General features: G+C 57.1%; 1 protein-coding gene across 2 annotated transcripts; it reads left to right on the forward strand.

The window, feature by feature from the left end:
- Positions 1-5,052: 5,052 nt before the first annotated feature.
- NRIP2 (nuclear receptor interacting protein 2) lies at positions 5,053-13,169 on the forward strand. Of its 2 annotated transcripts, XR_012066962.1 has the most exons (7): positions 5,053-5,679; positions 8,766-8,918; positions 9,957-10,039; positions 10,356-10,477; positions 10,714-10,766; positions 11,063-11,237; positions 12,118-13,169. XR_012066962.1 is itself a non-coding variant. In XM_015244974.3 (6 exons), exons 1-6 carry the CDS (start codon positions 5,461-5,463, stop codon positions 11,153-11,155), a joined length of 723 nt encoding a protein of 240 aa, XP_015100460.1. In that variant the 5' UTR covers positions 5,053-5,460; the 3' UTR covers positions 11,156-13,169. The 2 variants fall into 2 exon arrangements, 1 of the variants encoding a protein (XP_015100460.1); XM_015244974.3 differs by having other exon boundaries at positions 11,063-13,169.
- Positions 13,170-13,303: the final 134 nt, after the last annotated feature.

Here is a 13,303-nt window from a genome sequence, read left to right on the forward strand (position 1 = left end):
TGTCTTCCTTGGAGGACCCTCTCATGGCAGGCGGGAGGACCGAGAGTGGTGGGTGCAGCAGGGAGGGCATGGGGATCCAGCTCCCAGGGACAGATGAGGCATGGGGAGGGAGAAGGGGTGCAGGGTGGGGGTAGGGGAGGCGCTGGAAGAAACGTGATCAAGACAAAGTCACCTCTGCTCTTGTAACCCATTTGGAGCAAGACTGAGATTGCTCAAAATACAGGAAGATTTTTAGGCAAAAATAACCTCTATTCCACCCCTCTCTGGGCCATTTGATGTCCAGACAAAGACCAGAAGCAACCCCAATGGGGTTTGGGGGAGCAGAGGTCAGGCCCAGGCTGGGCTAGAGGATGGGGCATCAGGTCTGAGAGAGGCCACTAGGCCTCGGTGGAGGGGACAGGAGAACAAAGTGGGACTCAAGGTAAAAGTCACAGCATCATCTTGGGGCATGGGCCCTGTGCGACTGATGACCCCAGAGGCCTCAGCCTTGGTGGCAGAGGGACCAGAGACACGTGGCCTCAGGTGGAGGCAGGCAAGCCTCAGGGGTCAGAAGGGTGCTGTCCAGCTGGGGTGGAGAGTCCGGGGGAGGGGCAGTGGGGCATGTCCAAAGAGGGAGCAGTGGCCAGGGCCCGCCTCCCCTCCCCCGCCCCATCACAGCCACTGCTGGGCTTCTCCTGGCCTTGGCCCATTGCCTTCTTTGCCCGCTTTCTCAAGCCCTGCAAGAATCACCTGGGACTCACCACCACCAGGTTCCAGTCCTGCTTTAACTGCGAATTAGTTGTGCCCCATGGGAAGGTCGTCCTTCCCTGTCCTCATCTGCACCGTGGGAGCCACTGGGGCATAAAGAAGAGGAGTAAATGAAAGAAGCAAGTGAAGTAGCTGCAAAGTGCCCGGCCCAGGGTAGGCCCGCCCTAAACACAGCTGTCCATCTTCACCCACGGGAAAAAGGAATACACTTCTAGTGGAAGACACGGGACACAAAAAGCTGCGAATCGTGTGATCCGTTCCTGTGACTCATCCAGAGCAGGCGAATCCGTGGAGACAGAAGGTGAACTGGTGAGTCGGTGGTGGCCAGGTGCTGGGGGCGTCGTCGGCACTGGCTGCCTCACGGCACTGGGTTTTCTCTTGCGGTAATGCGAATAGTCTAGAACTAGACAGACCTGGTGGTCGCACAACAAAACACCACTGGATTGTACGCTTTACTGGTGGTCAGTTTCATGTGAATTACATCTCAATTAAAAATAGAGTAAATAGGGTATGTATAGAGAGTTTCCAAAGTTCCTTCTAGTCCTGAATCTACAATTCTGTGCTACGGTCCTTCTCCCCACGGCTTGGGGGCCGGTGTGGAGGCCCGGAGCGGAGGGGTGCAGGAGAGTCTCCTGAAAGCTCCGGCTGGGGGTGACGCTGGAACACGCCCATTCTCCCCATGCAGGGTTGGGGATGACAGTGGGAAGGAGGGGGTCCTTTCCTCGGGTCCCAGCGGGGCAGAGCGCGGCAGGCCGCTGGGAAGCCAGTGTTTGAATGATGACTGAGCCCCCTGGAGTGGTGATCTGCTCCAGGCCACGGAGCCAGGCCGTCCCTGCCATCCTGGTGCAGCCAGGACTCCAGGGCATGTGCTGTCATCCCGCCCATCATGCCTGGGTCTCATCACGAGCGCCAAGAGAAAAGCCCAGGGGGATACTCAGAGGGTTAATAGGAAGTTTGGGGTTGGGCGGTGGGAGGGAGGAGGTCATTGGAATCTTCAGAGAAATCCTCCCACTCTCTGGCCTGGATCTGGGAGGGCAGAGAAGCAAGCACAGACGCCCGCCTTGCCCACCCGGGCCAGCCTCCCGGATCCCAGCACAGAGGCTTGAGCGTTGCTTCTGGGTCCTCCCCTCCCCTCCTCAACCTCCCTCTACCTCAGCAGGCTCGGTCTCACCCGTCGGTGGCTGAGGCCAGGTTAGATTCCTGAGCGGCTGGGGCCTGAGGAAGGGCAGGGGCTGGTGAGGCTGGAAGCCGGGGTCTGGGAGCCCCTAGGGGAGGTGCAGGGCCAGCCAGTCATGCATCTCATCTGGCTGTCGGCAGGGTGGTCCCCTCTAATTACCGGGCCTTATCACTGCTCCCTGAGTCAGAGCCACGATCCTCTGCCCAGGTCCCTCCCTGGGGCCCAGGCTGCCCGGACTCACCTCTGCCCTCCCCGGGGCCCGCTGGCCTCTGGTTTTCACTCCCTGCTGACCCGCTTGCTCAAGCCCTTGGCCTTCCTGCTTCTCTCCCACCTCCGAGCCTCCCCTGGTCGCACCGTCCCCTGAGCCACGTACACCTCCTCACCCGACAGAAATAGCTGCCGTTGCCCGTTGCCCATTATGTGTAGTGATTTCTGCAGCTGTTCCCAGAGCTGCCCAGCTCATGTTCATCTCAAGCTGGCACACTCGCTGCAGGTCCTGGGGCAGGGCCTCCCAAAGGCCCGCCTGGAAGACGAATCTGCTGCCTCCTGGCACTGCTCACATTCCAGGTGGGAGCTCTGAAGTGTGGCTTCCCTAAGCCCAGTACGGCTTCCACTGGGCGGCCACTGACCACTGACCCTAGTCAGCACCACAGGCTTCCCGGACAACAGTCGGTGGCTTCTTCCTTTTTTTTTTTTAAGTTTTTTTTTTGGATTTTTTTTGGCAGGGAGGGAGGTAATTAGGTCAATTTATGTATTTATTTATTTAATGGGGGTACTGGGACTTGAACCCAGAACCTCATGCATGCTAAGCGTGAACTCTACCCCCGGACCCTCCCCACCAGATTGCACATTGTTTCAGTTTTACGGGTGAGGAAGTGGATTCCAAAGGTCGAACACCTCACGCAGTCACCCAGCCAGCAGGTGATGGAGCTGGAGCGCCTGACTGGGCCTGTCTGAGGCCGAGATCCCGTGCTCAACCTGCTTTCATCCACAGAGGCAAACACTCCACCTGTCTGTGCCTTGGTCTTGCTGTCCATGAAATAGAAGAAAATCAAATGTAGAGGGTGGCCCCAGCCTGGTGGTCTTTAGAAGATCTAGCCTTTTTGGGGCCTAGGTAGGGTGATACATTTCAAGACTGGCTCAGGCCTTCTGGGAGCCTTGCTGGACAGGAGAATTCTGGAAACCAGCTGCATTCCTGTCTTCAGCAGATCTGACGGGGCCAGAGGAGAAAGCCTGAAATAGCGCTGGCTTCCCTCACCCTCCACAGGCTCAGGGGAGCTGTTTGTTTAGCTCTGAATAGCCCACTCTGAAGAATATTCTGGGAATGTCCTTATGTGGCAGGGCCTTTGACCAGATGATTTCCCAGTGCCAAATGAACCCTCCACCCGATCCCTGACATCAGCGATGAGAACGGCACTGTTCAGCCTTTCTTCTGGAAACGTGTAAAGATATTTAAAGGCATGAAAGGTTATCCCGAGGAAGGTGGGACTGTATTCACTTCCATCTCTACTGAGAATTGGACAAGAGGGCAGGGATTCTGAATACAGCTACAGGGATTTAGGTTAGATATCAGGAAGAACTTCCTGATAAAGTGAAGAGAGGCTGGAGTCGATTATGCCAGGTCCCAGGGAACAAGCTATGACTCTATTTAGATCAGTGCAATCCAACAGAAATATAATGGAGCCATACATGTAACTTCAAAAGTTTTAGCTGCCATATTAAAAAGGCAAAAAGAAGCAGGTGATGTTAATTTTTGTAACATGTTTTATTTAACCCAACAGATCCAAAATATTATAAATATTAAAATAATGTAATCAACATAAAAATAATGAATGAGATAGTTCAAACTGTTTTTTGGGATTGTTTTCAAAATCAAGTGTGTATTTCACACTTACAGCATGTCTCAGTTCAAACCTGCCACGTCTGCGGTGCTCAGTCAGCGCTTGTGGCCAGTGGCTACTGTATCCCTCAGCCCGAGCCTAAAATTGCTAAAAACTGTCGACACCCAGTGGCAGATCCAAGGTGTGGCCTGGTTTTACCTAAAGGCAGAAAGTTCTCTAGAAGGCCTGAGGACCTATGAGGGTGGAGGGCAGGAGAGCCTTACCTTCTGGAGGCCTCCCAGCCTTCCTTGTTGCCCTCCCCGGCAGTTCCTAGAACCCACCCAGCAGTGCCCTGTGCTGTCTTTCAGTAGAGGGAACCCTGATCCCCCCTCTGTCAGATGCAGGGTTTGATGACTTGTTTCCCCTGGTGGGAAGAGCACCGCCCAAGGGAGCAAGGAAAAGGGTTCTGTCCTGGGGTAGACGAGTTGCTCTGTTCTCTCCACGGCAGGACACAACGCCCTTTACCCTGGACAGTCCGACATCTAGAATTAGATGTCCAAGATCAAGGTGTTGGCAGGACTGGTCTCTCCCTTCCTCCCTCCCTTCCTTCCCTCCTACCTTCCTCCCTCCCTCCCTCCTCCTCTTTCTTTCTTACTGAAGTAGAGTTGATTTACAATGTTGTGTCCGTTTCTGATGTACAGCAGAGTGATTCAGTTATACACATACATATATATCCTTTTCAGATTCTTTTCCATTCCAGGTTCTTACAAGATACCGAATATAGTTCCCTGTGCTCTACAGCAGGACCTTGTTGTTTATCTATTCTGTACATAGTAGTTTCTATCTGCTCATCCTAAACTCATAATTTATCCCTCCCCAACCCTTTCCCCTTTGGTAACTGTAATCTATATGTTTGAATTTTCATATTTTTTAAGCACCAGGACTCCAGGAGCCTTACATAAAGGAGAGGGGGAAGCTGGGGCCCTACTTGTGGGGAGATTCAGAGCTGCTCTGGCCCCCTGGAATCCAGAACCCAGAATAAATGAGCTAAGGACACTGAAAGGCTGAGGCCCAGAAAGGGGGAGGCCCTCCTGTTGAGGGAGAAGACGTGAGGCTGCCCTTCTCTGTTTTGAACCTAGTATTGGCCTGTACCCCAAGCCCGGGGCTGAAGAGCACCCCAGGTGGACACAGTGGGGCAGCCCGGGAGACTGGGAGGGTGCGCGCACGCACACATGCACACACACACACACACACACACACACACACACACACACACACACTCTCCTGCATCCCACACATGCCCCAGGCACGCAGGCTGCCGCCCCCGCGCACTGACACACACCTCCTTTCAGACAACCTGGCACGGACATCCTGACAGTTTACAGCTGCCGGCACACCCCCGCATACACACACTACACACGCACACACATACACACACTACACACTCACACACACACACACACACACACACACAGCGCTGCCACCGCCCACTCCTGCCAGGACCCCGTCGGGAGACGCCACAGAGCCCGCCGGCCCTCCCTCTCCTCCAGCGCTGGGTTTTTCCAGCCGGAGCCCCGCTCCCTCTGCTGCGATCTCTGGAAACTGGTGTCTGACGCGGCTGCTCCTGCATCTTATTTATTTATTTCCTCTTCTCTTCCCGCTGCCGCCTGAGACCCCCTGGTTGAGAGCTGCAGCCCGGGAAGGGAGGCAGAGAGGATGGAGGGGAGGACCACCGCAGGGGCCATGAGCACCAGGCCGGAGGCCCCGAGGGAGGAGGGAGACTCCGGGAGTGGGGGACGGGAGGCAGAGCTGCGGGGCCGAGCCCAGCTGAGCCAGCAGCGCCGGCTCAGACAGGCCACCCAGTTCCTGCACAAGGACTCGGCCGACCTGCTCCCCCTGGACAGCCTCAAGAGGCTCGGCACCTCCAAGGACTGGGTGAGGCAGCCCTCTCCCCCCAACCCCTGGGAAGCTCGGGGCCCCCCACCTCCTCCCCCAGGAAGGTGCAGCCCCCAAGCCTGCACACCCACCTCCCTGCCCAGTCCCGCCTGGAGGGCTCACCTTGGCCATGGCCAGGCTCTTCACAGGGGCTGCTCCCTTGGCTTGGTGGCTCTGGCGGACCCTTTCTCATTGCTCAGCTCCCCCAGAGAGCCCAAGGCTTGTCTGTGCTGATAAGGGCCGAGGCTTCTGGGAACTGGGAGCCCCCTGGAGCAGAGCGGCCCGGAGGACTGGCCAGTTTAGGGTTGCGGCTTCTCTCTGCCCCAAACCACAGGTCCCCAAACACAAGGTCTGGGTGTTGATTCCTTTCCCCCTCGTCCTTGCCAGAACCCAGGGTCTCACCTGGCTCCCGCCTGGGGCGCCGGGCCTCCTGAGGGCCCCCGAGCGCCTTCCCTCCCGGGCGCAGGGGCCCTTCCGGCTCCTTTCCCTCATCCCCCTGCAGCAGCCGTGGCTGCTGAGGTGTGGGTGGGTAGGGGGCAGCTGCGTTTACTCATTCCCCATGGAGAGAGGGAGGGGCTGAGAGGTGGCTGCTTCGGAGCCAGGGTGCTTGGGCTCAGACCCTGGCTCTGGCCTTTAGCAACGTGGGCAACTATGCAACTCTGTCTCTGAGCCTCGGTTTCTTCATCTGTTACATGAAGATAAAATGAACAGCATCTGCCTCGTAGGGCTGCTGGGGGGTGCAGGAGCTGATTCCTGGAAAGGACTCAGAACGGTGCCTGGGTAACAGGAAGCACCGTCTAAAGACAGTTACTCCTCCAGCTTCTATTCCGTTTGGCCTGAGAAAGTAAGCTCCTCAGGGTCCCGAGAAGGTGGAATGGCTCTGGCCTCTGGCTGGGCAGGGAGCCAGGCTTTGGCAGGAAGGTTTGGGAGCACCCAGCCCCCTCCTTCATCTCCTGGTCAGGGGTCTGAGAGGAGGGACTCCTGAAACCTAAGAGGCATGAACCATTTCCGGGAGCCTCGGCCACTCCTGCAGTCCCTCTCCCTGGAAACCTGGAGCCAGATGCAGCCCCTCACTGCCTTTCTGAACCAGCCCTGCCTTTCCTTATTCGTCCCAGGAACCACCCCCACACACACCCAGCAGCCCCCCACCAAGGGGAAAAGTGACCAGAATGAGATCTCAATTCAGAGAACCTCCTTGCAAACAGCCAGCACAGTTGAGAAAATGACAGAGCTGGGAAGCAGGTTCCTTGGCTTTCAGTGGCTAGGAAATTACAGCCTCCACCCTTCTGGGCCCATCCTATGTCTATGTGGCCCTGGGGAAGATGCTCTATCAACACTGCCATCCCCTGAGCTCTCCCAACTCCGGTAGTCACCTTACGTGGCTTAGGGAGTGAGGACACAGCAGTTGGGAGGAGCCAAGTCCCCGTCCCTGGGACAGCTCTGGGGCAAACTGCAGAGTGTGTGTAGGGGGGAGGTCGGGGGGTGGGGCTGGGTCTGAGCCTGCATCCTTCGTGGGAAAGGTGGGAGGGGAGCTGGGAACCACAGAGCTCACTGCCCTTTTCCCAGAGCTGGGTCCCCTGCTGGCAGCCTCAAGGGCCTCATTAAGCCAAGGCTAGAAAAACAATCCCAGGCTCCCAAGGAGAGAAGGGCAGGTGGGGAAGCATGCGTGGAGGCCGGAGGGAAACATTCACCGTTCAGTAAGCACGTACTGAGTGCCTACTCTAAAGCCGAGCTGAGCCCTGGGATAGAAAGAGGGATGAGGTGCAGACCTGACCCCAAGGGCAGATAATATTTGTGGGAAGCAGGGCAAAGGCAGCCAAGAGATGAATGGGATGCTGCCCTGCTGGTGTGTGGAGGGAAGAGGGCAAAGAGGTCAGAGTGGGCTTTCTGGAGGAGGCACTCCCAGCATGAACCTGGACTGTCAGACTTAAGAGAAAAACCTCTCTCCAAATAAAGAGCAGACCCTGAACAAGTGTGTTGAGCCAGTCACCCAGTCGGGCCTGGAGAAGGGTGAGAAGAGGCTTCAGGAGGAGGGGTGAGCAGGGGCAGAGGCGTGGAGGCGAAGGGCAGCCTGGGCCGGGCAGAGCGAGCAGGGGCGCTGGGGCAGATGTGCAGGGATCAGGTCACCTGGGCTGTCACCACCAGGTAAGCAAGGTGGGGAGGTGGGGCTCTGATGCATTTTAAGCAGGGGAGAGACAGGCATAGTTTGGAGTGTTACTTTGTGCTCCTCAAACTTCAGCGTGCACCCGGGCCATCAGGGCCTCTTGCTAAGCAAGCTTCTGGTTCAGTAGGTCACAAATTGCACTGCTAACAGGCCTTCAAGTGACACTGAAGGTGCTGATTTGAGCGCTGCACTTAGAGTCCAAAGAGTTTTAGGGACTCACTGGCTTTGAGCAGGTGGATTTGAGAGGCAGGTTCTTACGTACTTAGGAGGTGTCTGGGGACCCGGGAGAGCTGTGCTGATATGAGAACAGAGCAGTGACAGAAAGGGGCGGGAGGACTATTACCACAGGAGGTGAAACTGGTGGAATTCAGGGAGTGGCTGGACAGAGCTGGGGGGGTCTGTGGGGAGAGGAAACTGCGGGTGACTCCCGACTTCCTAGTTTAGGAAACTTGGACTTTTTTCTTTATTGTTTGTTCCTGTTACTTTGACTTCTTTTCATCACATCATTAACCCTGGGATCTGCACCCCACAGAAGGGTGGGGTCCGGAGAAGAAAAAAAGAAAGTGTGTCCCCAGAAATATGTGTTGTAGACCCGAGACAGAATTCCTCACACCTCCCCTCATAATACTAGTGCCTAAAATGTCCCGCCAGCCAATAGGTCAGTCTAACCTAGACGGACCATTTCTCCATCGCTGAGCTATCTGTTGGGGTCCCGGAAAAACAGCACGATTTGATACTGGGGTTCACTCGGCTGTAACGGTCTGACTGCTGGGATCCTTGGGGAATCTCGCTCCCAAGAAACTCCAGACTGGGCAGGGCTGGGGAGAAGAGCCTGGGATTTGTGCGGGGTCGGGGGGGGGGCGCGGAATGAGCAGCCTGCACACCTGCGCTTAGCATCTTCATTGCTTTGTGATGGAGCCAGCAGCCACACAGTGTGATCCAGAGACGCCTGGTGGAGGGGACCCAGAGTCGTGCTCAGGGGGAGTCTCCCCTGGTGCAGGCGCTGATTCACGGCCAGGAGGGCAGGAGGAGGACCAGCAAGACAGAGAGGCCAGCTCTTCTGGTCAACTGCAAGGTGAGATAGCCTCCTGGGACCGGCTCCCCTCACCCACTCTCCTTCCCGCCTGGTGGTGGGGGAGGAGCGGGGAGCTAAGGCACCACCCCCCACAGCCTGGGTCTAGAACTTCACTCCTTACCTCACGGGCCTTCCCTTTGCACGACTCCCTTTCCTTGATCCAACTAGAATCTTTAAAGGTTGAGTGTGTGCCACACACAAGGGCATGCACAGGTGGGTAAGGCAGCCCCTCCCAGGAAAGTACACGTGCTCTCTGGAGCTGTCCAACCCCCCAGGCAACACGGAGCCCCTCCTGACACAAGCCAGCTCCCACTGCCCGTCTTTGCTCAGCGCCCCCTCCACCTGCTGACCTTCATCCTGTGTCCACGTTCCGTGATCCTTCAAGCCTCAGATGTCCCCTCCTCCTTGAAAGCTCTCCTGACTTCCCCAGCGGAAGAGCCTTTCCTCCCTCTCAACATCTCAGGCTCTTTACTCACAACCCACAGACCTTACAACTCCCTCCCGTGCACCGGTGACCACGCCCCCTCCCTCCTAGAGAGCAGCCTTCCACAACAGGTCCCCGCACAGCGGGCGCTCAGCGAACAAGTGCAATGAGAGAATGACATGGTTTGTGGTACCCAAGTGCAAACTAAAACGTCTCTGTTTATCTAAAAGGAAGCAACTTGCCTTCCTTTGCCTGCAGGGGTGAGCCTCTGTTACCAGCATCTAACGTTCTAGTGGGCCTTCCCATCCTCCTTCATTCCTAATCCGGTTCCCTTTAACTGGAGGCCCTGGGCCTCCCAAGCACCCCTCCACTTCCAGTCGAATCCTTCCCAGACGCAGGCACTCACCGCGTGTGGCTCCACTTCCTTTCCTGATTCGGTATCTGACGGAGCTCTGCCTCAACTGTGAGTCTCGTAAACGTCACTTTTAAAGAGTCAGTTGGTTCTCTTCACTCACTTCTGAAAGGGACTCATCAGGGGCTGGGAAAGGTGACAGAGCCAGCCCCCAGCCCATTCTCCCGGGGACTCACCGAGTGCCCCCTCCCCTCTTTCTCAGTGCCAGGACCAGGTGCTTAGGGTGGCCGTGGACACTGGCACCGACTACAATCAGATCTCCGCGGGATGCCTCAGCCGCCTGGGGTGAGTGAGGCCCAAAAGCATGGACGCAGGGCTTCTTTTTGGGGTGAAAATATTCTGAAATTAGAGTGATGGTTCCTAACTCTGTTTTATACTTTAAAAGGGTGACTTTCATGGTATATGAACTGTATCTCAATAAAGCTGTTATTTAAAAAAAAAAAGAATTGATGGGGCTCTGGCAGAGAAGACAGGATTTAGACCCCATGTGGGACCAGCAGTTGGTTGAGAACCCAAGTGTGGTGGGGAGGGACGTTAGCTGGAGGGGTGGGGGTGGGGGGTGGGGGCTGTGGTGGCCACAAGCCTTGCTTCCTGACCACAGGTTAGGGAAGAGGGCCCTAAAAGCCCCAGGTGGGGACCTGGCCCCTGGGCCCCCAGCCCAGGTGGAGCAGCTGGAGCTACAGCTAGGCCAGGAGACTGTGGCATGCTCCGCTCGGGTGGTGGGTAAGTCCTCTCCCCGTCGGCAGCCCAGCGTCCCACCTCTCCTACTTTCCTCTCCCGGGGGGACAAAGGCAGAGCCTCTCACCCCTGCCAGCACCAGACAAAGTGTCCCCAAAGATGTGCTCGTCATCCTCAAGATTCTCAGGCCTGGGAGGGGTGGGCAGAGGGGGCGAGGGCTGACGGGACAGCAGTGACCTGGGGGCACCCTCCAGCTTCTTGTTTTCAAATGGTTCCTGCAGATGTGGAGAGTCCTGAACTCTGTCTTGGGCTGCAGACTCTGCTGGCTCTCAAGGTAAGGAGGATGCTTACACTGGCAGCCACACCGGGGGCCTGACCCAGAGGGCTGGGAAAAAGAGACAGAGGAGACACAGGTGTGGATGCACGAGTTGGCCTCTGATGAGACTTGGAGACGTGGGATTTCACTCTCACTTCCTTGGAGGTTCCTTATTTGCCCACAAGTAACAGATACGGAGAACTGGGTCCTCCCAGACAGACAGCAGTCCAGGTGAAAGGAAACGGGGAGGAGCAGGGAGCAGGGGGTGGGAAGGGGAGGCGGTTAACCGCCAGTAAGCGCACCTCCCCCTGCAGTGCTGCATCGACCTGGAACGCGGCGTGCTGCGGCTGAGAGCCCCCTTCTCTGAGCTGCCTTTCCTGCCTCTGCACCCAGAGCCCGGCCAGTGACCGCTGCCCGGCTGGTCCCCAGGGGGAAGCTGCTTGCCTTAGGGGAAGAGCTGTCGGGGGGATGGGGCATCGCTAGAGCCAGGTAGCTGGGGACTACTGTGTCTGTCCCTTTTGTCACCACCCTGACCCTGCTGTCCCATTGCCCTGCCGGCCACACTCCTGCTTCTCAGCGCCCACCCTACCCCCCAGGGAGGAGTGTCCCTCTTAGAGACAGCCTGTGACCTCAGGGTTCGGGTTTCCGTTCAGCCTCATCCCCTCCCAAGAAGAGCAGAGCCAGAGCTGGTTCCAGGCTGGGCACTGGGCGGGGTAGGAGTGGCCTGAGTCCGCGGCTGCAGCCTGCTGCTGTCCCCTCCTGCCCCGTCCACCCGAACACCCCTGAGGCCTTCACCCCACGTGCTCACGCCACCTTCTGGGGCTGGTCGTCCCCACTGGACGCCCCCCACTGCCCGGGTCCCTGGCCCTGCTGGCCCCCTTTCTGATCTGTGCACGGTGGCGCACAGGCAAGCGGGACAGAAAGGGTCAGCGCACACGGCAGGGAGTCGGTGGAGGACTCAGGCCCAAAGGCTGGGGACTTTCGCCAGCTGCCTTCTCTGTGGCCGCGCACACCTGGAGGTGGTTGTCATTTGATCACCCCGCACAAACCCTGGACGCACCGCTAAGTTACGCCAGATACTCATCCTCCACCTGCTTCCTCAGTCGCTGGGCCCCTGAACTTTGGGGTGCGTGTGGAGAACCGCCCCCCAGGGCTAACAGAATGGTGGGATCGTCAGTACCAAGACCCAACCTGACCCGTATTCCTCTTTATTTCTAGACGTTCCACCTCATTAGACCCACCCCTTCCTTCTCTGTGGGCTCCTGAGCTTGAGCTGGTCTTTTCTGGCATCCGTGGCTTTCTCCCCACCCCTCCACCCCCACCTTGAGCCCAGTAAACACGCAAGGAGGCTCTGTGACCTTTACTGCAGGTGAAGAGAAGAGCCCAGACCTTAAGGGGCCAAGGCCCCGAGCATTTCCGTCTGGCTGGTTCGAATCTCTCTAATCACGGATTAGGGGGAGACAGAGACAGTGGCGGAGCTAACCTGGCTGGGGAACCAGGGCCCTCGGACCTGGAGCAGATCACATCAGAGAAGAGCCAGGGTTGGCCCTGAGACACCGGGCCTTACCTTTCTCAGTGGAGTCCCTGTGCCCACGGGCAGGCGAGGGGCTCACTGGCACAGGGGTGAGAGCGCGTGGCCCCTCCCTGCCGGGCTGTGCCCTCTGCTCTCCTGGGTCTCACCCTGCTCCTCTCCCTTCTGCCTCTCGCCGCTTCTGCAGCTGCAGACCCCAGGCCCAGGGAAGCCTCGGCTCAGCACTTCTCTGCTTCTCTGTTTGAATAAACACCTGTTTCTCTAAGCCCCTGTCCTCTGCTTCTCAGACACTGAACAAGGAGTCCGTCCTGACTCCCTTTCAGGAGGAAGTGTGACCGTGGACCCTCCCCTGGGCTGACCCATCTGGCTCGGGGTCTGTATAATCAAGAGCAATGCCTTCGGACTTCTCTGTATTTATTTTCTGGGGGAGATAACTAGGTTTACTTACTTAATAGAGGTGCTGAGGACTGGACCCAGGACCTCGTGCATGCTAGGCACGTGCTCCGCCGAGTTCTACCCTCTCCTCAAACTCCCCTAAACACAACGCTCAGCAGGAAGCATCTTCTAAGTCACACTCAGTACACGCGCGCACCGACAAGCAGAACGCAACAGTGCTTCCCCATCCTGTGCGCGACATACTGATGTTTTCTGCCTTACTTCAGTCTGCCTCCCTGATCCAAAAAATGCCAGTCACCACCCACCAGAGGATCCCAACCCACAGTCTGAAAACCACTGATTCATAGCACAGGGGTCAAAGCAGAAGGGATATGAATGGCCCGATTCTGACTGTGGCCTGCATTACAAGCCGGCATCAGGCTGTAAACGTCTCCTGTCTTAGAGACAAGGATGAGTTTTGGGGGAAGTGGGAGCAAGGCCTGGGAAGCTACACGGTACTTGAAGAACACAGCAAAACGAGGAAGTGCTGACCTGGCTTCCCAGGTGAAGAGAGGAAGATCATCTCAGGGTTGGTGGGATGTGGTAAGACAACACGGTAAATTGTCCTGAGAGACTCCTCAGAAAGAAA

This window comes from Vicugna pacos, chromosome 34 (assembly GCF_048564905.1).
Source record: "Vicugna pacos chromosome 34, VicPac4, whole genome shotgun sequence".
NCBI lineage: Eukaryota > Metazoa > Chordata > Mammalia > Artiodactyla > Camelidae > Vicugna > Vicugna pacos.